This window comes from Danio aesculapii, chromosome 15 (genome assembly GCF_903798145.1).
Source record: "Danio aesculapii chromosome 15, fDanAes4.1, whole genome shotgun sequence".
In the NCBI taxonomy this organism is placed as follows: Eukaryota; Metazoa; Chordata; class Actinopteri; order Cypriniformes; family Danionidae; genus Danio; species Danio aesculapii.
In genome coordinates, this window is record NC_079449.1 from 48,194,943 (window position 1) to 48,219,717 (window position 24,775).

Genomic DNA, 24,775 nt, shown 5'->3' on the forward strand with positions numbered 1-24,775 from the left:
GCCGTGTATAACACAAAGAGTGAATGAAGGAGGTCCTGCTGTTTCTTCAATATAACCACAGAAATTCCGAGATGTGTCCAGACTTTTACAATGAAGTGTTGAATGTTTGAACAGCTTAACTATTTGACAAATGCAGGTCTGGGTAATATTCACATACTCCTTGGATTCATAAACAAGCACAAGTCTTTTGGCATCCACAAGATGCTGAAAGGACAAGCACCAGACGTGAGCTAAAATAGAAAAGCAGACAAAGGCGTTTGACTTCCAAAAAATGCACTCAGTGTCCAAACACACATTCAGAACACAAAGTTATTATCTTTAAGCTAAACACAGAATGATCGTGGTTGCGCAGGATGCTGCATGAAGTTCACAGAAAGGCTTTGTGATGTTTTGGGTGTGAGATAACACTACAGCAGATTTTAGGTTGAATCCTCGATACTTGCAGAGTGGTAAAGCCAGAAGCTGATCGTTCGGTTCATGAGGTTTGCCTGTTCTTTGTGTGTTTGTCTTTATCTGTCTGTTTCATTAGCTGTGAGGATTTCAAAGTGACTGCTTCTTTCCCTCTTACATCATTACTTGGGAAAATCACACTGGAGCCATTCATGCCTGTGGAGACCAAGCTTTCTTGAGGAAATCATCTTCAACAAGAACAAAACAACGATGGATTTCAGGCTGTGAGGGGTGTTCTTGTTTCCAGTAATGAAGCATATCTCCTGTTTCATCGAAACATGGTGTCCTGGACATATCCTTTTACCTGTGGCTGTCGAATAAGACACAGGCTGTCTGAAAGCACACACTTCACTACTACATGCCCAGCTTAAAATCTGATGTTCCCAGAACTTTCTCATAATGTCCCTGTTGGTGTTAAGGAAATTGTCCAGAATGTCTCCAGAACATTCTGAGAAGTTATTTGGGGACCTTTACAGAACATTCAGAACCTTCTCAGAATGTTTAGGGCACCATAAATTAATGGAAAACAATGTCCCCATAGTGAAAAACAGTATGTGAGTGAGTAGCATGTCCAAATTCATAGTATTGTAAAAACAGTGTGCCAAAGTACCCTGATGACTTACTACTTCCAGCATGATTCTCTAGTGTGCATCTAATGGACGCTACGCTATCCCATAATGCAACGCAAGAGAATTCATGAACACAGCTGATCCAGCTAGGCCTTTTGATAATGACATGGATGTAGGAAGAACTGGATGAAGATCGTCTGAATTACATTCATACTCACAGTCATACCTATTCGAGTAGTAGGCGATTTCGGACACAGAGAGAGTCTTAGCTGAAACAGTGTACGTTAAACATCCCTCATGCAATCCTATGATGAAAGCTGAAGTCTAGGTCTGCACTTGGCGAATGCACACTGACGCAGTGGAGCAGGCCGGTTAAATGCACAATTAAGACCCAGAGTTAAGGCTGCTTTAAAAGGAAAGAAAAGGAAAGTCATGACATGTGGCCAAGTATGGTGACATACACCCAGAATTTGTGCTCTGGTTTTAACCTATCCAAGTGCTCACACACACACACACACACACACACACACACACACACACACAGCAGTGAACACACACACACACACACACACCTTGAACACATACCTGCACCTGGGCAGCAGTTGGGGGATCGGTGGCTTACTCAAGGGACTCACCTCAGCCATGGTATTGAGGGTGGTGAGATCGCTGGTGGCAACATCTACAATCCCTGATGATGCTGGGACTTGAATCTGCAAGTCCAATACTCTTACCATTAGGCCAGTGCTGCCCTTTTAGACCCCATTGTGATGCCATCCTCAAAGTTTGATTGAGTTTCTGGGCAATACATTGAGCAGGAGGTGACTGGAATGCAGATCTCCACCATGAGCAATATGTCCATGCGCCACAACAAACTAAGTCTATTAGAGGGTCATGAAGATGAAACACCAAAACTACACCTAGACTTCACCTTGCATACAGGACATTTAATGTACACTCTTCTAGCTAAGACTCTGGCAGTGTCTGAAATCGCCTAGTACTCGAGTATGCACTACATTTGAGTTTAATAAACGAGCGTTAGAAAAGTGGGTTCAAAACCTTCAGCTCACACCTGATGACTTCTTATAATGAAGACGACTGATGAAACTCTAACCATGTTAAGCTGCTATAAACGGTGCATTACGCTGCCCAAACAGCACACACACAACTGGAGACCTTGTCTTACTACACTTTCTGTGATCGGGTTTGAGCCTGGTTCTATTGACTCTCATCCACTCAGTTTACAACATCATTTGCTTTCTGACAGTAAAGTTGCTCTTCTTTCTGTTTTTACCTGCCCCACTTTCTCTGAAATGTGTCCTGAGGGTCTTCTATCACTGAACAACACGCCAGCAGTCACACTTTCATATGAAAGGAGTGTCACTGCAGTTATTTCTGGCAGGTGTGACAGATGCATTACAAAGCATTCGACATGCCCTTCAAAGAACAATGCACTTCATTTCCCCCAAGTCTCTTAAACAAACATCTCTCGAGTTTCCCCTGACTGAGGGGGGAAAAGGCTCATGATTTTACAGGAATGAGAGCTGTTGTAAATACTCCAGGATCGATGTGTTGTAGGGAAGAAACCCAGAGATGGGGTGAACATCATTATCCAAGTACTGATTTTGTTTTATTCTGTTGCTCACATGAAAAAAATGTGAAGTCCTCTAAAAGTCCATGCAAATGTCTGGCAGACGGTGAAATTCCTCTTGGACGAGAGAGTGGGAAAGCGGGTCTCTCGCTCTCTCCGTCTCTCGCTCGTCCTTCCCTTCGCTCCTGTCTTTCCTCCCTGCATGTCTCTTTCTATTTCTCTCTCTCTCTCTCTCTCTCTCTCTCTTTCTGGCAGCACTCAGCTTTTTTGGCAGGAGTGACCAGAATAAAAACAGCAACACCAGACATAGAAGAGAAAAAAGTTCAATGATCCATCGAACCAAAGGCTTTGCCCTTTCTTAATTACGTCGTGTCCAGTGTCGTTTTCTTTTTTCCTCCCCTCTTCACTTTTTTAAACACTTTTTGAAGTGCTAATTAGCTCTTGGAGAATAAAACCAGCTGATTCGGGGAGGGCCAGTGCATTTTGGGGCGAGATGGCTAACAGGAGTGTTGCGTTGCTCCTTCTCGGATTCTTCCTCTCCGCACAGCTGAGTCCTTCGCTGCAGGGAGGTAGGTCTGCACTTTGATGGCTCATATAGGAGATCCTGAGAAACATTACCAGCTTAAATGAGACCCCTATGGGCTTCCCAAGTGCTTTAACCTGTATATTGTGCAGAAAGTGAACGTGACCATGTGCACTATTGATTTCAGTTAATAGAGGAGACAGGATACTAATAACATGCACTCAGTCGTGCATTTAGTGCAATGAGCTTCATGCATTTATCGACATGGTGACAGAGCCATGACATATTCTGCATACTTTACAGTGCTTTCCTCAGATCTTAAGCATTCTACCTGTCGACCAAGAAATCTGCTCCACATTAATGTCAAACCTCTGGACTAGTGAGATTCACATGATCTATATTATGCTTTGCTTTTTAGCAGATTTTATTTTTGAGAGAATGTCTGTGATATCTGTGAGTAAATAAATAAACTGTGCTGGATTAATGTATTCTCTATACACAGTGCTTGGCCAGATTAGAAGGTCTAGTCAGTAATTTTGGTAACACTTTACTTTAAGTACCAATTCTCACGATTGCATAGTGGCTTATTACATTAAGATTTTGGCTGTTTATTAGGACTTATAAAGTATATATTCTGCATGACTTTATGCTACTTCTCTAATTCTAGCCAATACCTAAACCCAACAACTGCCTTAATAAATATTAATGAGGAGTTTTCATGAGTTATTAATGAGGAGACATCAAATTAGGAGTTTATTAAGGGTTAATGGTTTGTTAATAGCGTGAATTGTAAAAGTAAAAGTTCTTGCTATAAGTTAGTAGTTGGGTTTAGGTATTGGGTATGATGAGGGATGTACAATAAGATCATACTTTATAAGTGCTAATAAACAGTTCATATCTTCTCCAGTCGTAAATACAGTGAATTTGACTCAAACAAAGAATTGTACCTTAAAGTGTGACCACACTTTCCATGCTTAACTTTGTGCTAAATTTGCATATACTCCACACAGGCATAGAAACAGCTATTGTTTTAGATAGCCTCAAGGTAAACTGCAGTGTCTTTTGCTATCGAAATTAAAGATTCCAGCTCTGCACATACTGTACTGCAAGCTACCAAATGCAGAGTGCAAAGGTTTAATATGAAATATCATAAAGTCAGCTACAGATGTGAGCATGAGTTCTCCTGCGCCCCGTGCCAGAATGCTCGACTGGGAATATGAATGTGGTGAGTGTTGTTTCTCTTGAAGGCCATTCCCCTCGCTTTACCGAGCTGACGGGGAGGGCTATGATGAGTTTGTTAATCGAAAACACAGCTCATGCATACTGAAGCTCTGAAAAATACAGCAAGACTCTTCTCTTTCTGTCAGCTTATGTAGACTTGACAAATAAAAACAGCCAGTGATGTCCAGCGAGCTGCACAAATGCCCATTAGGTCAGTGGCTTTGGCTCCGGTCACCGACACCATGTGCTGTTGTGGTCGGGCTTTACGAGTGTGAAGGCAAACCGTGGAACGACGCAAGGAAATCTCCAACTGTTCATTAAATTGAAGTCGTTTTAATGTTCTTGGATGTGCGTCTGTGCAATGTTTAGTCGTGATTGGAAAGGATGTGGGGTCTGTTCCCAGTTTCCAAACAAAGCCAGAGTATTTCACAATGATTTATTTATCCTCACAAAAATACCTTCGGCACTTGCTGATGTATGTGTTTCCAGGCTGTTCCTAAAAGAAGCCTCTCGCAGCGCTGATGCTAAATGAATTTATCGTTAAGAAATACCGCTCTTGTTGCCTGTGAGGGTTTGCATTTGTGATATGTTTTCCATAAAAGCCATCAGGTCTGCATCTTAATTTCAGCGGTCTGCTATGTTCATTTTAATGAATGAATTTGAGGCCATAAATCAGCTCAGCTATTTCCTCCATACGTCTCAAGCTCCAAGACAGATTGCCGGTCTGTTCGATCAAGGCTTGTCTGTTGGGCATCTGTGATATTTGCGTGCTGACAGTGAATGGCTGAACGGTTTAGAAATGAGGTTTCAAATCAGCTATCAAATCCATTCAAGGTGGTGCTTGATAAAAACTCAAAAGGCAAATGGTAATGCAGTTTGCATCTTGAGAAAAATAGCACAGATTAAGTCAGATGGGCTGTCCCAAAAGATCCTGAAGTGGACTCTCATCACCTCACTGATTAGTGCTGTCTGCAGTGCATAAATTGCTTTCTAGGTGTATTATTATCAGATGACCTCTACGCTGGACAGTTACCAACAATTCTGTCTGTCTTCAAAGTTCATAGCTCGGAGGTCTGTTTGGACTGTGTGCACAGGTGGAATGTTTTCTTCTTCTACTGGTGTGAGTGAGTTATGCTGAAGCAGGTTGGAATTTCAGCGTCTTGAGAAATGACTGTGTCACAGACACATTGCAGTTCATGCGTTGGGCAAAGTGAAGACTAAATGCCTCTCGTCTTCCCTTCTTGCTAGTCGGGGATTGTCTTGACACTTAGAACAGACTCAGTCAGAGCTGAAGCAAAGCCAATTTGGAGCCAAGAGTTTGACATTATGTTCTACTCTCCCCCTAGGAAGGCATCATTAAAGGGCACACGAGAGCACCCTCAGTGAGACTGCTGTTGAGTAATGATCTCGTGGGATCTCTGAGTCTGTTGGCTTTATTGGAGCTGGCGGTACGTCTAGTGTATCTAAACTGTTGATTGATTGTGTAAACATACCTAAGCAGTTGGCAGACACATCATACGATGGAAGTACCAATTATTAAATGTCAAGTTTCCCCCCCTCACTGTCCTGTGGTAATTTATCACTCAGAAGTCTGTCGTACATGTAAGCGCCTGACAGCCAATCATTTTGTGCAAAGTATCGGGTGACACTTGCCCATTGTTGGTCGGCTATTACTGCAGAGGTTTCCAGCACAGCAGACGGGTCCCGGGTCTCTTCCGCAGCCAAAATAATTAGGCTGTTTTACGACGACCGCTATTAATGACATGGGGCTATGAGAGGAGTGCCAGGGCCAAGGCTAGATGAAAGGAAAGGAAAGCAAGGTCTCGCCTCCTTCTAGTCTCGTAAGAATTAAGAAGCCCTCTTTTCACACAGCAAATCTTAAAGAAGGAGAGCAGATTTTATTAGGCACCACTTGGCGAAAGGCTTTGGCTCAGAAGATCAGAGGAGTTCAATCCATTAGGGCTCCTCCTCACTGACACTGGGCTGGCTCTGCTTGAAGGTGTATGAAATCAGCGCCGGATCAGATGGCACACCTCTGCTGTCAGCCGGGATCATGATGAATGACCCCATCTCCCCTCCGTGAATTCCCAATCTGATTAGCAACTCCTCCAGAGGTGCTTTATGGCAAAGTGTGCTGGGAGCGCCTCTCTGGACACCATCCTGGAGATCCTGCTTTCCAGAGCTGGCTGAACTCGCCTGCAGAAATGAATGTGTGGTGGTATGTCTAGTGGCGTGTTAATGGGTTTGAGCAGAGCGGACCCGCTGTTAACACTGTAATGCCGCTGACATACGATGCTCTTCACGCACTACAGAGAGTTTATGCCGGTTTGGCGATGGCCATGGTGTTTTACCAGAAAATCAATGCATGTTGAGGTTATTGCAACATTATCTGAGGACATCGTGGTCTAATGCACAACACATGCTGGAGAGCAGCTGTATGTAGTGAGGTTTTGGAAGGAAAACAAAAGCAAAAGCATAGTTCAGCAAACATGAATCATACTCATCCCGTCTGAACCCTCGCTGTGGTTCAGGTAGCCTGAAATATCTCCTGCGTTTCCTGCTCTTCAGTTAGCAGTTCGGCATATGTGCTTGCTGACTGATGTGATATGCTGTAAGTGGCCTTGTGTAGAGAGAATAGCGCAGGCCTGTGGAGAGAAGTACCGTTATATCATGACCTCAGCTCTCATCGCCACGCTCTATTGGGCTCCTGCAGTTTTGGCAGCAGCTCCGTAGGAACGTCAGCAAAGATAAGCAGCTTCATTTAGCCACATTAATAAACATCTCCAATCATTCACAGTCCCAGGCTGTTAACAGATCTGACAGTCTATCTGCCGTATCTATCATTTTGAAACACAGCTCGCTTGCCGGACAATCATACACCCAGTGGCCACCGGTCCATCACTGGGGAATCAGCAGAGACCAGTCTGACCTAGGCTTTGTTTGCACAGCTAAATGAGAGTTCTAGTGTAGTTAACTCTGTTCACACTGGTGCTAACATCAGTTCAAGCAGATCAATGACAGCTTCAATGGTCAGAATGAATGGAAATTTGTCTGATGAAGCTGCTCATCTCTTAATATACAGCTGTTATTTGCTGAAACTGTAGAATCAGTACTCATTGTGAATGTCAAGGTAGTGCCACTGAAGAGCACGTAAGGTAATATTTGCTCTATAACCAAAATTCCAGCAAGGGTAAATGTCAAAGTGTCCCACCTACTTCCACCAAGCAGAGACCAAGCCAAGATTTAAACAAAGAGCTGCACTTTAACCAAACTATTTGTTCTGAAAGCAGCCCGGATAGCTGTCATACCAACATGTCCATATTATGGACGCGTTCTCCACTGGAATTTGCTTGCTCATGAGGTCTGATCTGATCTCCACTCAGTCTTAATGCACAATACCCAGTGCTGTTTTGAAGATATGCTCTCCTATACACCTTTCTGCATAATAGGCGCACTTTAATGTGCATTTCCCCTCCATTTCAAATCTGCTTCTGTCTGTTTCCTAGCCCAGTGCTCGTGCTGTTTACAACATCCAAGCCTTTCTAATCTCTCAGGATGAGCTCTTTCTGGAGGAGGCGTTCGCTGATGTATATGGAAAATAACTGTGCGGTTATCTCTGTCGGTATCGTCTGTCAGGTTGGGTGAGACCTCAGCCAAGAGGGAATAAAGGCTTCATCTTCCCTTTCAAAGGCCTTGGAGAATGCAGGACAGTCTGCGCATCATGTGTTTATTTGCCTTTGCATTCCTCCGTGTTAAAGCTGTCTCTCGGCTCGTGTCCAGCACAAGGAGAGAGAGAACGCAGTGCTGTTTGTTTCGCATCATTCTCAGACTCACGTCCGTCCGCCCTTCCTCATCCTCATCTTCTCTGAGATAGGAATCTAGCGTTAAGATGTGATTAGATGTAGGCTTACCTACCACACGCTCAGCCAGTCCTGCGGTCATTGAGTTGAAAACTATCAGTGTACGTGATCATAATGAAGAGTTTTGCTTTAGAAATACCCTCACGAATGAAGATCTGAGCATGCATATATTCAGATCACAGACATGTTGCATCTTAGTTAAGAAGCATTTGTGCAGTTGGTCAGTTGTAGTGGCAGCAGTCTACAATACCCTGCTCAAAAGCAACACTGATGATGGAAATGAAAGCTGAAGCATAATTTATTTGGAGCAATTTGGGAAAAAATGACGGACAGTAGAGATTATCAACAGCAGCATAAAGGGTCAGCTCACCCAGAAATCAAATGATCCCACAGTTTACTCACCTCAAGGCATTCTCAAGCCTATGTGACTTTCTTCTTCCAGTTAAAATCTGATCTGAGTTATTTTAAAGCTGTGTATTGGTTAAGCACGGTAAATTGTTCTCTGATTTCTACAAAAGTGGATATTTTTCTAATATAACTGCATTAATTTACTACAGGAGACCTCCAGCAGCACTCAAACTATATTTTTGCTGCTTGTTCAAGCTACTTATTTATAACAAGCTGAATTAACAGGGTTAGTGGTGATCTTGTATAAGGCTGTTTCAAACACACATTTCTGGCTGATTTTACAACATTAATGCCAGATAATGTTATGCTGGGATATGCTCAGGAATAGTCCCGCAGATCAGAAACTCCGCCCTGTGAACACACCCTCAGCCCAACAGGAAGTGAACACACACCTACAGTATCAGCAGCAAACACAGCACGTCCTGTCTCCGTCTGAGTGCTGAGAGCAGAGTTAATCTGCAATATCTGAGTGCTTTTCACACACTCAGTGACCTTCAACATCTCTGAGCACAGCATCAGTGCATGCACACACACACACACACACACACACACACACACACACACACACACTATACTGACAGCAGCTCAATGTATGCCTGCACCATTAGTCGCATCTAAACCAAAATCAGCAGCTGAAAGGGTGCGATTCCTGAATAGCAAAGACGGTAATTACTCTGATGCACTATCGGACGTGGTAACAAGCACTATATACAGCACATTTACAGCACAGGCGGTTCTGACAGTTCAGATTGTGAGAAATAACACAATCTAAATGTGAAGGTTTTCAAATTCAAGCTCTTTGCACTTTAAATGGCTCAAACTGCTGGCGTTGTTTCATGCAGGCCATGGTCAGTGTTTTACAGTTTACAGTGTGTTTGGATTCTGAAAAGCTTAAGAATGAAGATACTGTAGTTATTTCTTAATTTGGAATGACGACTTAATCTAACAAGACGTCTACAGTCTTTAAGAGCTTTTAAGTGAACAGTAGTGTACTGTGTGAGATTCTGCCCGCTCTCACATTGGCTCTGTTAAACCAGCGCATCAAACCTGTGGCTCCTTCATCAAACAGTAGTAAATCACATTTCAAATCACAATTATTATTTAAATCATGCATCCCTATAGCCCAAACTACTGTTCCTTCACATGTAAGTCCAGTTTTAATGTCTTTTACACTCTTGACATATTGACGTGTGTGTGGACATACAGTGGAGGGAAGTGCTGTGTCTCGCATCACCAGACTGAATGTGAGAGCTGCTTTAAACCTGTACATTACTAACACACCAGAGCTAACTACTCACTGCACATATACTATGCACACTCTACACATAACCTGAGACAGAATATACAAGTGCCTTCACATAACACAGAACATTATTGTGCAAAAGAGGTGTTTAAGGGTGAAAATGCGAATGGGACGAGGTGGTGCGTTCATTTCCTAAAGGGACAGGTCAGTTAAAAACTGAACACTCTGCTATTTGCTCATCCTTTACTTCGCCCAAATCTGCTTGAGATTCTTTCTTCTGTTGAACACTTAAGAAGATATTTCAGAGAATGTTGGAGGCCTGCAACCATTGACTTCTACAGTATTTGTTTGTCCTACAATGGAAGTCAATGGTTACATGTCTCTTCAAGATTTCTTCTGTAGTGAGAGAGAGAGAGAGAGAGAGAGAGAGAGAGAGAGAGAGAGAGAGAGAGAGAGAGAGAGAGAGAATAGAGAGTGAATGTGGGTAAGTTTTTGGGTGAACTGCTCCTTTAAGTAAGTCCAGTTTTGTCCTTAATTCTTTCAGTGTTTTGATGCAGAAAGCTATAATGGAAACACACACACATGCAGATACACACTGTGAGAAAGTCTATAGCTGGCAGCAAGACAGCTTTGTGTTTAAAGTGTGACATTTATGACTGTTTGCCTGTTCATTTTTGAGGACTCGCTGCTGAAACCCTACGATTTAGAGAAATCTACATGACATCTGTAACCTAATTTACAGGGTTGAGAATGAATAAACATCGTAAAGCTTAGACAGGCTGCGTAACTGACACAGAGGGAATCATTAGGGCTGTTTTGGGGACTTGTTTGGCCAGTGAATGACTGGTGTTAAACTGGGCTTGAGTCTGGTCCACGTCATGGATAATTAAGAGACTAACGAAGGCCTGATCGCTCCACTGCTGATGACTGACTGCCGCATGATAAGGAACATGTTCATTTCTTCAGGAGATTTTCTCAAGTATTGTTTCTTAAACACAGCGTGTCTCAACATCAGAGCAGTTAACAGTGTTTCTGAAAGGAAGCAGTTATTCATGCAGTACATCATGCTCATCTACTGTTGAAGAACCTAAATAATAATCATTAGCTCTGTGAAACGGTGGCTCAATGGTTAGCACTGTGGCCTCACAGCAAGAATGTTGCTGGTTCGAGTCCCGGCTGGGGATTGGATTAGATTCCATAATTGTGACTCTGGATCCCAAAAAGGATCTTAAGTGTCATGGGTGTATTATTTCTGGGAATCTCCATTGGGAATCTTGTTGTATGGGTCAGAATGACTGATTTTCATTTTGTGCCAAAATTCATTAGAATATCAGTTAAAGAGCGTTCTCCATGAAGACATCTTGGAAATCTTCTGCTGTAAATACCTAAAAACTCTATCTTTGATTAGTGATGCACTGCTGAGAACTTGAAATGTGATTTTCTTTTCTATTTTGATTATTTGGAGATCTCGAGTGCCTGTAAAGTCCTAAAATTCAGCAAAAATCTGAAAATCAGTTTTTAATACTTTGAAGACAGTTACAGGGTTCAGATTCTCTCTGGAAAGACTGAGTTCTTGAGACGTGGTGTGGGAGGAGCTACTGAGTCAACAGTGTGGTGGGCGGAGCTGTGTTAGGCGGAGCTACGGAATCAACAGTGCGGTGGGTGAAGCTATGTTGGGCGGAGCTACTGAGTCAACAGTGTGATGGGTGGAGCGGTGGTGGGCGGAGCTACCGAGTCAACAGTGCGGTGGGCGGAGCTATGTTAGGCAGAGCTACTGAGTCAACAGTGCGGTGGGCGGAGCTATGTTAGGCAGAGCTACCGAGTCAACAGTGCGGTGGGCGCTGCTATGTTAGGCAGAGCTACTGAGTCAAAAGTGCGGTGCTGACGATCTTATTGATCTTATTCTTCAGTGCTGAAGTGCTCTCGTTTTCAAGATTGTTTGTTTTAGAACTTGTGATTTAGTCTTTACTGTGGGAGAAATGACTAGGAATAATAAATGGCAGAAAACAGTCAAACTTGCTCTACAAACAAGTGTGTTCATGACTGTTCATAAAAAGCAGAATAATATAATAAGGACATAGCAGTTTGCAATTATCAATCTAACGAGCTGTTTTTAATGTCTAAAATCTGTGGAAGTGAATAAGAGAGGAAGTTGAGCCAACAAAATTCCATTGGCCGCACCCGCTCATACGTTAAGAAGGTCAATAAATAAAACAACTTTATAATCTTAGCTCTTGATTACACACTATCTCAGCAGTGTGAGCGTTCAGCACACATTTGTCATCAAGAGGTCTCATGTGGTAAAGCTAATGTCACTGCAGTGTGTCATGAAGGAAACCCAGCACTCAGATGCTCCTCAGTGTTTGTCCTTTTTCTGATTGAAGTAAACCTGCAGTGCAGTGAAGGTAGATGAGGACTCTTTTGGCATTAGTTTGTAAACTGAAGCTTATTTCCAGCAGCAGGACTGTAGCCGGCCCTAGACTAAACATCTTTTCCACCTCTAATCATATGTTATGATGCTATGAGATAATAGATGCGTCCCAAATCACATTCTTATGCTTATTCTACACCGGTTTATAGTATAAACACTATAAGTAGAGCACTCACACTGAACAATAAAACTCTGAATACCTGGAGGAAAATCTGCCAATGAGGTAAGCAGAAGAATCTCAGCAGCTGCTGGACCCACGCTCAGTGATTCCTGCCATGTGCGACTCTCTCCTTCACATGACAACAGCGGCCTTGAGGGAGGGAGTATGCAGGAAAATAAAACAGGTATAATCCTTAACTGGATAATGAGACGTCTTCGTGCAACTCCATAATAAAACGCCGTGCCTACTGCCATGCTGCTAATAAACACAACAGAGGCAGGAACATGTGGGTTTGATTAAATAGCCTTCGAGAAGCATGCAGAACCCATTAAAACACATGTCATTGGAGGGTCTGTTAACGTTCTCAATCTCAGTTCTGTGATGCAAACCGTGTCTAACTTTATAATTGATGGCTGTGCTGAGAAGACCTCCTGGTGAGCTGTTAGTAGCCGTATGGTGCTCTGCCCACACACCGCTACACTGGCCTGAGATCAGTGCCTGCTTTACTGTTAACAGGACCATCACTGAGAATAGCAGAAATAATCTAAACTGTCCTTATTGGCCATATTATGGTACTCAGATACGTAGGCCTGTGTGATATAACAAGATATCATCATTTTAGATGTTGATGCCTTTCCAAACTAACTTAAGTCCCTTTCAAGAGTTCACATTTAGATATTGCTTGACCCTATTAGCAGGTTTGGCATGCTGCCCAGGGAGACAACCCTGAGCTTGGAGATAATTGAGCCCAGGGCTCCCGCCTGGTCATTTAGGATGTAAGGGGGTCCGAGATAAGGTAGGTCTTGAGAGCTCCCCATGGTAAAGAAGGCAAAGCAGGAGATAGAGTGGAGATGGGATTCCTCAAAAACGAAGATAAGGGAATTGATTGTTGATGAGAGATCAGCCGTGGTCGATCATATCACATGCTCCTCTCGAAAATAGTTAATCAAACTTCACCTGCTGTTTCAACAAGACTTGAAGGTCAGGTGTGTATTTTTAGATATTTTAGCTGGACTGCAGTTCCATCAATCCATCACGAACCTCTAGGAGTTTGTTCTCCTTTATTTATGAATCAGATTGATAGTGTTTTTGTCTTCCAGGAGAATGATTTGATCCTGAAATGAGCTCCTGCACAAAACTCTGTGGATTTTTAACAAATGTTCACAGTGTCCGTCTATGCTCTTCATTGGCTGCTGATGGACAATGCTAACCTGACCATCACATGCTGTGTTTTTAGCTGAGACTGGAGGAACTTTGGGTTGTGTTGTTGACAGGTTGAGATGCTGTTTTCTGCCGCGAAAGCAAATCCAAATCACACACCATTCCAAAGCATGAGCACATGGTGAAAACAACACCATCGTTCACCAAGTGTTGACCAAGAGCTGACATTAAATTTGTAATGAGCTTTTGGGTTATAACTGTAAGTGGTAGACCAATCACAACAGACTGGGCCATCTGTCCAATCAGAGTAGAGGATAGCCATCTGACTATATAGAACAAGGTAAGACCCTCCGAGCATTCCCAGCAGATGAGGTCATCAGACCAATCTAAGCAGAGTTCAGCCATCTGACCAATTAAAATAGACTGTTACATCTGACCAATCAGAGTAGAGTAAAGCAATTTGACCAATCAGAGCAAAGAAGGGCCATCTGACCAATCAGAGCAGAGTAAAGCCGTCTGAAATACAGAGAGATCTGTAAATGTTTGCGAGTCAGGACTTGAACTCCTGAATCTCCACGAGGCTGCATGTCGGCACACTGCCTGAATGAGCCCTTTTTGAGCTCTCTTGTTGGCAGAGCATGATTTCTGAGCCTCTCTTTCTGTGTTTCAGGAGTGTATGTGCCACAGGCTGGAGGAGGAGGAGCAGGACCAGGAGGTGCTGGAGTTCTGCCAGGAGCTGGACTTTACCCTGGTATAACCACCATCAGCTATCATCTGAGCAATATCTGACCCAGCATCACATGAGTGTCCATTTTCTGAAATCGGGATGTGTACAGCAGAATGAATAAGCTTTCTATTGATATACAGTTGTTGAGATAGGACAATATTTGGCTGAGATATAACTTGTTTGGTGTTGGAAATACACTGGAATAATTTTGTTACTTGGATTAAATTCAAAAAAGAAGCGAGTTTGTCTCCTAATCTGACAATTATTAAGCTTTACCCTCTGGCAGATTATTGTGTTTTCAGGAAAACTCTATTAATTTGGACTTTTCTGTAAACAAGACAATATTTTTTGCTTGTCTAGAAAATATTTCTTGATGTAAAATGTTTAGAAATTCAGATTAGAAACAAGACAGAAACTCAGACAGAATTAAATCCCTTTGGGAGTTGTAAATAAGTGGTTTAGAGATGGTAGTTTGATGAAGCTAGTTAGCTTGTGATGATGTTTTTTATAGCTTGTTCATGTTTGCATTGTGAATATTGTCCGTGTTGTTTAATTAGGATCTACTGCTTTGGTTTCTACATCAGCTCTTCTGTAGTGTGTAGCCAGCCTCTGCTTTATCAGCGAGGACCACAATGGAAATAATCCAAGGGCTTTATAGTGTTTTTATCCTCGAGAGTTTGGGATACTGGTTATTTTGTACATTTAGTCAATCTGTCACGTAAAATTGAATCTGTATCTCTCTCTGCTTTCCACAGGAGCTGGCTCGTCTCCATACAAAGCAGCTAAAGCAGCAGGTAAGACCATTGGCTTTTTACCACTGTGATGAGCCAGGAAGATGATTCTGTAACCCAGCCTGTACTGCAATATCATTCATTCATTCATTCATTCATTCATTCATTCATTCATTCATTCATTCATCTAAACAAATGATCAGTCAAGAGTCAATTAATATTTGCTGAGCTTAAAGTGGCTCGATTCAGAATTCAGAAAAGGGACCCAAAACTGACAGTCCTGTCCTCATTTACTGATCCTGTTTGAGTTTCCATCTCCTGAAATACACCAAAGAAGATATCATGAGTAAACCTGGACAGATGTACCCATTGACTTCTGTGGTATTTGTTTTCCCTCCGCTGGGGGGTAATGGTCAATTTTTTCAGCTTTCTTCATAATATCTTCGTTTGTGTTCAACAGAAGTAACTGTGGTGAATACATTTTCATTTGATGACGATTCATTTGACACTATATTTGAATATAGCCTGTATAGATCTGACTATGTGAGAGTGTCTCTCAGTGACACACTGATATTACAGTACAGAATGGCTCTTTCTGCATTATCCTAAATATGTAATTCATGTGCCATAAATGGATCTGCTGTAGCACCTTGTTCCAAACCTGTTTCAAAATCCAGCACAGGCTCAATGTAAATGCCTTCTTCAGCCTACATTTGTTGTGAAACTGCAAGTACTTACACATACGTTTGACTGCAGATTGTAGGTAAAACAAACACTAGTGGGCAGTATGATGCAAACTAATAGTGTTCCTTTTCACACTGATGATATTTACATGGGTATGTTATCGACAAATAAAGGATCATTATTGCGCAGTTCACTGCACTGAAGCATGGGTTCTCAATCTCAGTCCTGGAGGTCTCCTGTCCTGCAGATTTTAGCTCCAACTTCCCTGCAAGGATGTTTCTAGAAAGCCTAGTAAGAGCTAGCCCATATGTGTCTGATTGGGGTTGGAACTAAAATCTGCAGGACACCAGACCTCCAGGACCCGACTGAGACTAAATCAAATAAACACCTCAAAATACCTTAATGCTTGTAATGAATACGGTTGCATCACCTATCTATGTGGAGAACTTATCTGGCATGGCTTTCTGTTGTGCTTGAGATGAAGATTTCAGTGAAGCAGTTTCACAAAAGTGATAAGGCAATGTAAAATCAAGGTAAAACCACACAGTGCTCTTTTCTCTTACATCAACTTCTGAAAACACTATTTTTGGGGTTTAGCGAAGGGGTTTTTGCTAGCTGATCTGCAAAACCAGCGCCACCATGTAGTGGACATGTACACAAATGACCTATCACTGAACAAAACGCATATTTCAGATTTGTAAACATGCAGACAGCGCCCTCCAGTGGACTTATCATCTGAAATGTGCAACAGAACGTACCTAAAGCAAAACTGTAGGCTGATGCATGTGTATTGTTTTATTGTTCGGGGTTTTATAGTAAGTCTGTGCTGTCAAACTGAATTTACACTTTCTGTTTTAGTTCATATTATTCTATTTTATTTTTGCGGTATTGCTTTGTGCAATATCAGCTGATCACACTAATTCGATTGCAAGTCTTAGTATCAGCTCTCAGACTGTGAAGTGTGTTTACTCACAGACTTTATCAGTCATTCATAAAACATCATAAAAGTCAAGGTCCATCGAGCGTCTATCGCTGCAGTGTGCACATGTTGTGTGATGTTTGCTCTGGACAGTAGTGCTGTAGTTGATGACGGATCTGTCTGTGGTTCAGCAGGAGGATATGGAGGAGCTGCTGGAGCCGGAGCTTTAGGAGCCGGAGGATACGGAGCCGGTAAGAGCCCTTCAACATCTGATCTGCATGACTACTGTATGTCCATGCACATACACAACTAGCAGAGAAACACAAGAGTTACTGTCTGAAATACTGCATGCCACTGTCACATCTCAAAGCTTTTATCTTTACTATGGTGATGCAATGGAGAAATGATGATGTGACATCAGGGTTCTTCAGTAGAGACCATAACATCTAACATATTCATGGATACTCTCCCATTCCACAGCAAATTACTTCCGGACCACATAATACTTCAGGATCATTAATGCATTTCTGATTATGTTGAATGCATGGTTTTTGATTAATATTCTAATGATTTTTGGCATTAAAGAATGATCTTTATTGTTGACCCATGCCATGTGTTTTCACTATTGCCAAAAATATTCCCATGCAGCAAAAGACTGCTTCTGTGCTCCAGGGTCACGTATTAGGAGCTGAAGGGAAGCATCTTAACAGAACTCAACTCTTAATAAACCTTAACAGAGCATCAATCCAAGTAAGAATCTCTGTTCAGAATATTTCACTTTCGTATCCACCGGTGAGAATCCTCTCTTTAGAGCTGACATGAGCGTGTGAGCTGAGGACTTCAGTAAACTTACATCACTGCTATCAAACAATGCTTTCATCAGATTGTGTTATTGGAACACCAGCATTACAATAAGTGGAAATCTTGGCGCCTACCGAGCGCGACTGGACCCGTTCTGATACTGTAATGTAAATATTGTTGCCTCCTCTGTCAAACCGAGCGCTATTAGCACCATTCAGGTTTAATTGAATTTCCTAAAGCGGCGCAGATCCAGAGACGTGTTTGCAGAGATAAGGGATTAAACAAACGCAAGCCGGCTCGATAAACTCTGGAGCTGCGCACAGTAAGAGCGGTTCTCTCTGAAACCGAAACTCCTCAATATCAGATTTTGCAGTGGAAGTTGTGTTTGGCCGCAGTGAAGATGGAGATAATTGTCTAATCTCCGGCTTTTCATCTGTGAGGTAGAAGAACTGAGCAGTTCTGAGGGGAAGCAGAGCCCAGACCTGCGTTCATCTACATGAGCGCAGGCCTCAGATTAGACTGAGGTTCACATCAGATTGGATGTGATGGAGCTCACAGTTCAGCGGCTGGACAAACTCTAAACCACGCTGTTTTATTGACAGAGATAATGCACAGCTGATCAACTAATCAAGATATTGATTTACTGTCATACTCCTCTTCTTCTTCAATCTTGAACATGGCGAGTTTATAATGCCATGAATAATCACCTGAGCGGCTTATTCAGAAATCAGGAGTTCCTGTGCATATACCCTACTGGAGCCTCCTTATAAACCATCACAGACAGGGCTGAACAATATCACTGCTTTACACGCTGTGAACAGCTAGTGTAGGAAACAATACCTGGTGTTTAATAAAGGCAGATGACGGCTGATGTGAGTCAGTGTTTGGCTCCGCACCGCTGTAAAACAGAGCTGATTGTAGGAGCTGTCATCATCTGAGATTGGGCAGGGTACTGTTTGGAAAGCGTCCACTACAGCAGAGCCTGAAGCTAAGGTGGACACAGAGCCTCATTCTGCTCAAACCCTGGACCAACTGCAGACTCTCTTCACAAACAGTTAACATGCAGGGCTGATACTCTGGAGGGTTTCTTCAAGGTAGAGCTCAGAATATCACAGTTAGATTGCAGACGACAAGGTAAAAATGTGGCTTTTCACATTGAATTCATTGCTTATTTTAAAAGCTGCACTGTATTAGTCACCTGGGTGTGGATTACAGAAAGATGATAACTGTAATATCTTATTCACATATTTGTTTGGTAACCAAATTAGCTTCAGTGAGGACCACATTTAGCACCAAAGCATTTACAGAACAGCATTTGCTCTGTGTGTTATCTTGTCTTAACTACAGATAGGAAGCTGTCTTAGTGCTTATAATCAGGCTGTTCAATGGCATTACACGATTCACATTAAGAATGAAGATGTTTAATGGTAGGAAGACTATTGAAGGACTCTGAAGATGTCACATTTGCATAACAAAACACTTAAAAGTAATCACAGAGTGTTGCACAACCTTGATATTACAGTGAGCACAGGAACTGCTGCAGAGCTGCAGAGACCAACAAAGCTCACGGAGCATTACCCAACCCAGGCTCATTCTGATTACGTACCCCTATACATTTCTGGAGAGAGCAAAATACGTCCCAGGAGCTAAGTTTTTTCAGTTTTTGTTTTCACAAATCCACCAGAGGCCGCTGTGTACACTTTTCCATATCTCAATCATATCTCAGTCATTCGCGCCTTCTGTTCTCATGTAAACCCACCAGAGGCTGCTGTCCACTGACTGACCAACCGACCGATCCTCCCACCCTCCGCCTTCCCTAAATCCAACCTATAGCGTTTTAAAAAGCACCGACCGACCCAATCACCCCTTCCCTAAACCCAACCGGCAGTGTTTTAAAAAGCACCGACTGACCCAATCACCCCTTCCCTAAACCCAACCGGCAGTGTTTTAAAAAGCACCGACCGACCCAATCACCCCTTCCCTAAACCCAACCGGCAGTGTTTTAAAAAGCAATCCAGAAAAAGTAAAACCCTTACTGCAGCCTGATTTTTACCACGTTTTCAGACTTTACCATGTTCTCACCCTGTTATTTATTTATTGTGTTTTTTAGTTTTAGTTTTTGTCTCACCTGCTTTCTAAAACCGTTTTTTGCTGGACTCAAACCCTGTCTCCACGGTCAACTCCGCTCTGTGTCTCAAATCTGCCTACTTATGTGTTGAGCTACCGGAAAAACTGGTAACTGGAGAAGCTGTCCATATGGAGGTTAGCAGTTAGCTGGTAAGCGAGAACAGCATCATACCGCCCCGTAGTGTTCATTCTAAAGATGAAATGCAGCCATACGTACTTCTGTCTACATAATTCACGATCTCCAGAAATGTATATAAGGCTATGTTTTCACAATGAGCCTACCCAGCAGGCTCAAAACATCAACATGACGTCAGATTGACGTTCTACCCCATCGGGATGTTGCATTTTGATTGGAAATGAAAATCGGCTTGACGTCAGAACTCAACGTCAGGTTGGGACAGATGCTGCATTTTGGTTACTCTTCAACGCAACCTAAAAACAACAACAAATCAATGTCTAATGATGTTACAGCTTGACGTTGTGTGGACGTTACCAATATGACGTCTATCAGACATTGGATTTTGGTTGGAAATGAAAATCAGGTTGACGTCAGAACTCAACATCAGGCTGACATCAATGTCCAACGTCGGACAGATTTTGGTTACTCTCCAACGCAACCTAAAAACAACAACATATCAATGTAATAAATAAGACATCAATATGTCTAATGATGTTACAGCTTGACGTCGTGTGTATGTTTCCAATATGACGTCTATCAGACGTTGGATTTCGGTTGCCATACCTAATGAATAAATGTCCGTATTGAACGTCAATATGACGCTGGTTTAAGATGTTGCCTTGATGTTGGATTTTGGTCACTTTCCAACACAACCTAAAATCAACCAAATATCAACATCATTTCACGTCATTACTGGTCATTAAAATAACGTTGTCCTTTGGTGCTGACGACCTAAATCTAGTCTAATATTAGCATCTTATGAGGTTGTGTGTCTGCTGGGTGTGTTGACATTACCAGTTCAGTTTCCTGAACAGCCTAGAAGGTCGCCGGTTATGTTTATTCATTAGTTCAGGCTAACATATCGGCAACAGACCTGAGAGTGGATTGTGGAACTTGATGATACAATTTAAGCATAGCCTAACTAGAGATGAGAAATGGTTTTGTAAGATAGGAACAGAATCCCAAATCAAGTTTTGCTTCTGTAACACAAATTTACAAATTGAATGTATCATGAGGTAAGAAACCTTCTGTAATACACCCCAGGCTTCCAATCTAGTACAAAAACCAGAGCAGCACAGCTCTGCAGAAGTATGTCAGGTTTTGCTTTCCACATGCTTTCCTATGTTGATGAGCCAGTTTGTGTTCAGCCTTGAACGAAAGCATAGGGTAAAGCAGAGAGAATGAGGGCTGTGGGCCAGCAGATGAGCTGAGGAGAGTCATCTGCTTTTGATTAGCACCAGCAGACCTGTCCTCAAACTCACACTCTGCCTCTGATTGTGAATAATGGACCGTCCTCCAGTCACAGAGACCACACTAACACCCCGCAATTGTCCAGTTTGCAAACAGACCCCTGGAGCTCGTTCTCATTCCTGGCCACACGCTGCTTTGTTTACGCTGAGATGTGTTTCAAGATGGAGATCACTTCAGCAGTCTTGCGCAACGGCTTGGGAAAAGTGCGAATCCAAAACCCGAATGCTTTCCACCACAATGTCCTCATCATTATAATCATGCTCTACTTGTAGAGTGTGATTTAGCGTAGAACAAGACACGGCTTTCTTCTCGGTTCCCTTCCTGAACACAGATCTCTTCAGTGACACATACATGCGGGTATGTGCATAAAGCATGGATCTGGAAGCCAATACTGGAGGAAACAGCAATGTAAATAAACAGGCAACAGATCCTTTATGTCTCCATGCAGTGTGGAAGCAGTAAATTAGGCAGGGAAACGGCAATAATGTCGTCAGGAGACTGGGTTACTGCCCAAATACAGTTTGAAGGACTTGATCTTGGTGATGCTTTTCCCATTTATCAAGCATGCCGCAGAACACCTGAGATCACCACAACACTGCCTGTTTTGGATATGGGCCATTCAATTTCAATGCTAATACATACGCTGTGGTCATTTTCGTTCTTGCTGTTACTCTACCGTGTTTTGGATAAGTAACATGTACTCAGTCTGTTACCACTGCATACATGGACAATCATTGGCTGATTTATTACCCGTTAAGGAATTGGGTTGGAGTCCCTTTTTGGTTTAGGTTCCGTCTAATGAAGATCTGGATGTACTGAGGCATACCTGAATAACAAGACTTCAGTACATGGAAATTAGACCCCATGAGTCTCAAACACCATTGTTTTCCTTGTTCTGATGAGAACCATGAGTAAAAACTCCACCAATAAGAACAAGACTGTTACGCTGCACACAGGGTCATTAATATGCATGCCCCAGGCTTTGTTTTGATTGGCTGCAACATTTCCTAATGCGATTACAACAATAATAATTTCCCCCTGCATTATTTATGTTTATCTAAGCTTGAATTATACCTACTGTGTATGTACACAGCCATGTAGATATTCATTACCATGATGTATAACTCTTATTCTGAAAACGGGGCAGGCTTTAATGAAGATTAGGCAGTTTTGAGAAATATAACACATTCATTATAATGCTATAATACTAATTTTAGAGAAATGATACTCTGCTACATTAAATTCCCCCTCTGTAAGCTTTATTTCTGCTCTACATCTACTGATCTTCATAACGTGAAAGTGCTGTGAGATCTGGAGGGCTGCGAGCGCTTGTGTGAGCTCTGTTTATCGGTCATATCATATCTCAGCCCTGAGTTGTCAGAAAAGTATTCAGCATGCACAAGCCCCATGCATATGTGAGCCATCTGGGACATGTTTCAGGCATCACGACTGATCAGACCGCCGCAGTTGGCTCTCGCGTTGACATTTTTGACTTTGATTTGCACAATACGATTCTTTCAGATGTGATAAATAATAGAAGTAAATGATCAAGATGTCGGTTCCAGCTCAGACTGCTCTAACCCATCCAGAGGCGATACACTCATGTTTAGCTTAGCGAGAAGATGTGGATTGAAGGTGTTTGTGGGATATTCTGGAGTTGCATGAAAAATAAAACAGAAGCAGATGAAGTTTCACTCTGGTGCACTTTGTCATAAAACCTGCATAAACATAATGTAAGAATGTTATTTTATTTTAATTCCTGTCGTGATGTCATGATTAGATTATACAGAATGTTATGTTCAGATCATATATGGGTCACACTATATTTTACAGTACAATTATCACTTTAAATAAACCATTAACTATGACTTTTGACTATGAGTAATTTGCTGCTTATTAATAGTCATTAAGCTAGTAGTTTGGTTTAGGTATAGGGATATGGAATAAGGTAATCCAGAATATGTTAATAAACAGCCAATATCTTAATAATAGGCAGGTGATAATGTACTAGGGCAACACGGTGGCTCAGTGGTTAGCACTGTGGCCTCACACTATGAAGGTCTCGGGTTTGAGTCCGGGCTGGGTCAGTTGGCATATCTGTGTGGAGTTTGCATGTTCTTCCCATGTTGGCGTGGGTTTCCTCCGGGTGCTCCACAGTCCAAACACATGCTCTATAGGTGAATTAAATTGGCCATGGTGTATGAGTGTGTGTCTGTGTGAATGAGTGTGTATGGGTGTTTTCCAGCACCGGGTTGCAGCTGGAAGGGCATCCGCTGTGTAAAACATATGGTGGAATAGTTGGCGGTTCCTTCCACTGTGGTGACCCCTGATGAATAAAGGGACTAAGCTGAAGGAGAATGAATGAATGAATGATAATCTACTATTTAATAGTGAGAATTGGTATGTAAACTAAAGTGTTGACCACATAATCAAAGTTTATAACACATCCAAGCACACTTTGAAATGAATGACAGTAAACAAGGCAGTAAAAATCTATTTCAGTCACAGACGTGACTTTATCCTCAGTCATAATGTGAAAACAGAGCACAAACGGGTCATGTTTTAGTAGCTGTCGCAGATGCAGCGAGTCTTGCTAGGGTTATTTGATTTCACAATCGTGTGCAGATTGGATCCGTTTACATGGCAGTGCATTACACTCTTTCCTCTGTGAAAATCTGCTTCCTTTGGCAGGAAAAGCTGCCCAAAATGATGCTGGCCACAGCAGGGGACACATGTTAATATTTCACTTTAATTTCCAGTTCAAGTGAAAACTAGCACATCCAAAACAAGATTTACACTCTGTGATAGAATACCAGTGCTTATAGAACAGAGTTAAAGTCCTGTGATGAAGAAATCCTGCATCAGAGCCGTTTTGGGCTAATGTTTTGGGCTAATATCTTCTTTAGATGGCTCAACATCATTAATCAGCTAAAATATGTGTTTTATATGCATTTTTGCTGTTCAGTTTCTGGACAGTGTGGTCTGAAAACACAAGCCTTTAAAGTGTGTTTATGAAAGATACCATTATTATTTCTGTGTACATTGTAAAATGTGTGATTTATAGTGATGCCATACATAAACGATTAAGAGGCAGACCACATATATTTGTGCACATATGTGTGACCGCTAATGGCCTGTGCAGTATACAGTGCTTTTAGATGATTTCACTGATCACATTAAAGCAACAATAATAATAAATAAGAAAGAAAAAATAGATGCATAATTTACGTATGGTGCAAAGCATGCTGGGAGCCATGGATCAGTTGGGATTGGTGCACCCAGAATGCATTGCAGCATGAATCGTTTTGTTGAATTTCACCATATGCTGATTGTAGATGAACGTGTGAGCAGGTGTTTAACATTTCATGAGGATGAACCATTTTCATGTGTTATTTGATTATAATATTGCTTTGACCAACAGTGGGAAACTACTCCAATATCACACGTTATTAAATTTAGTCTCTGTGTAGTATCTGTGAATCAGATCATTACATTATGAAAGCCAAGTCACCGTTAATAATTAGTAAATATGACTTAATTTTGATTATGAATTATGATTATAGTTTTCACAGTTTTCTGAACAACAGCATGTGTGCTTTAGAAACAGTTACAGCAGCTGGAAACATGTTAGAGAGCTCAACTAAAGGGAGCTCAACTAAAGCAAACACTGACCACCAAAATGGTGGATTCAGACGAAGTCTCACATCCTCTTGTACTCTTTAAGAAAGACTGTATGACGTTAA

At 42.0% G+C, this 24,775-nt stretch overlaps 1 protein-coding gene across 9 annotated transcripts in view; it reads left to right on the top strand.

The window, feature by feature from the left end:
- Window positions 1-2,757: 2,757 nt before the first annotated feature.
- elna (elastin a) overlaps window positions 2,758-24,775 on the top strand; it is a 55,753-nt gene continuing 33,735 nt past the window's right edge. For 3 of the 9 annotated variants that reach the window (XM_056474247.1, XM_056474248.1, XM_056474252.1), the window contains exons 1-4: window positions 2,765-3,176; window positions 14,285-14,365; window positions 15,097-15,135; window positions 16,867-16,926. In XM_056474247.1, coding sequence (XP_056330222.1) covers window positions 3,101-3,176; window positions 14,285-14,365; window positions 15,097-15,135; window positions 16,867-16,926 — 256 coding nt within the window. In that variant the 5' untranslated portion in view covers window positions 2,765-3,100. Of the gene's footprint in view, window positions 3,177-14,284; window positions 14,366-15,096; window positions 15,136-16,866; window positions 16,927-24,775 lie in introns of all 9 variants that reach the window. The other 6 variants (XM_056474246.1, XM_056474244.1, XM_056474250.1 and 3 more) reach the window with 4 other exon arrangements.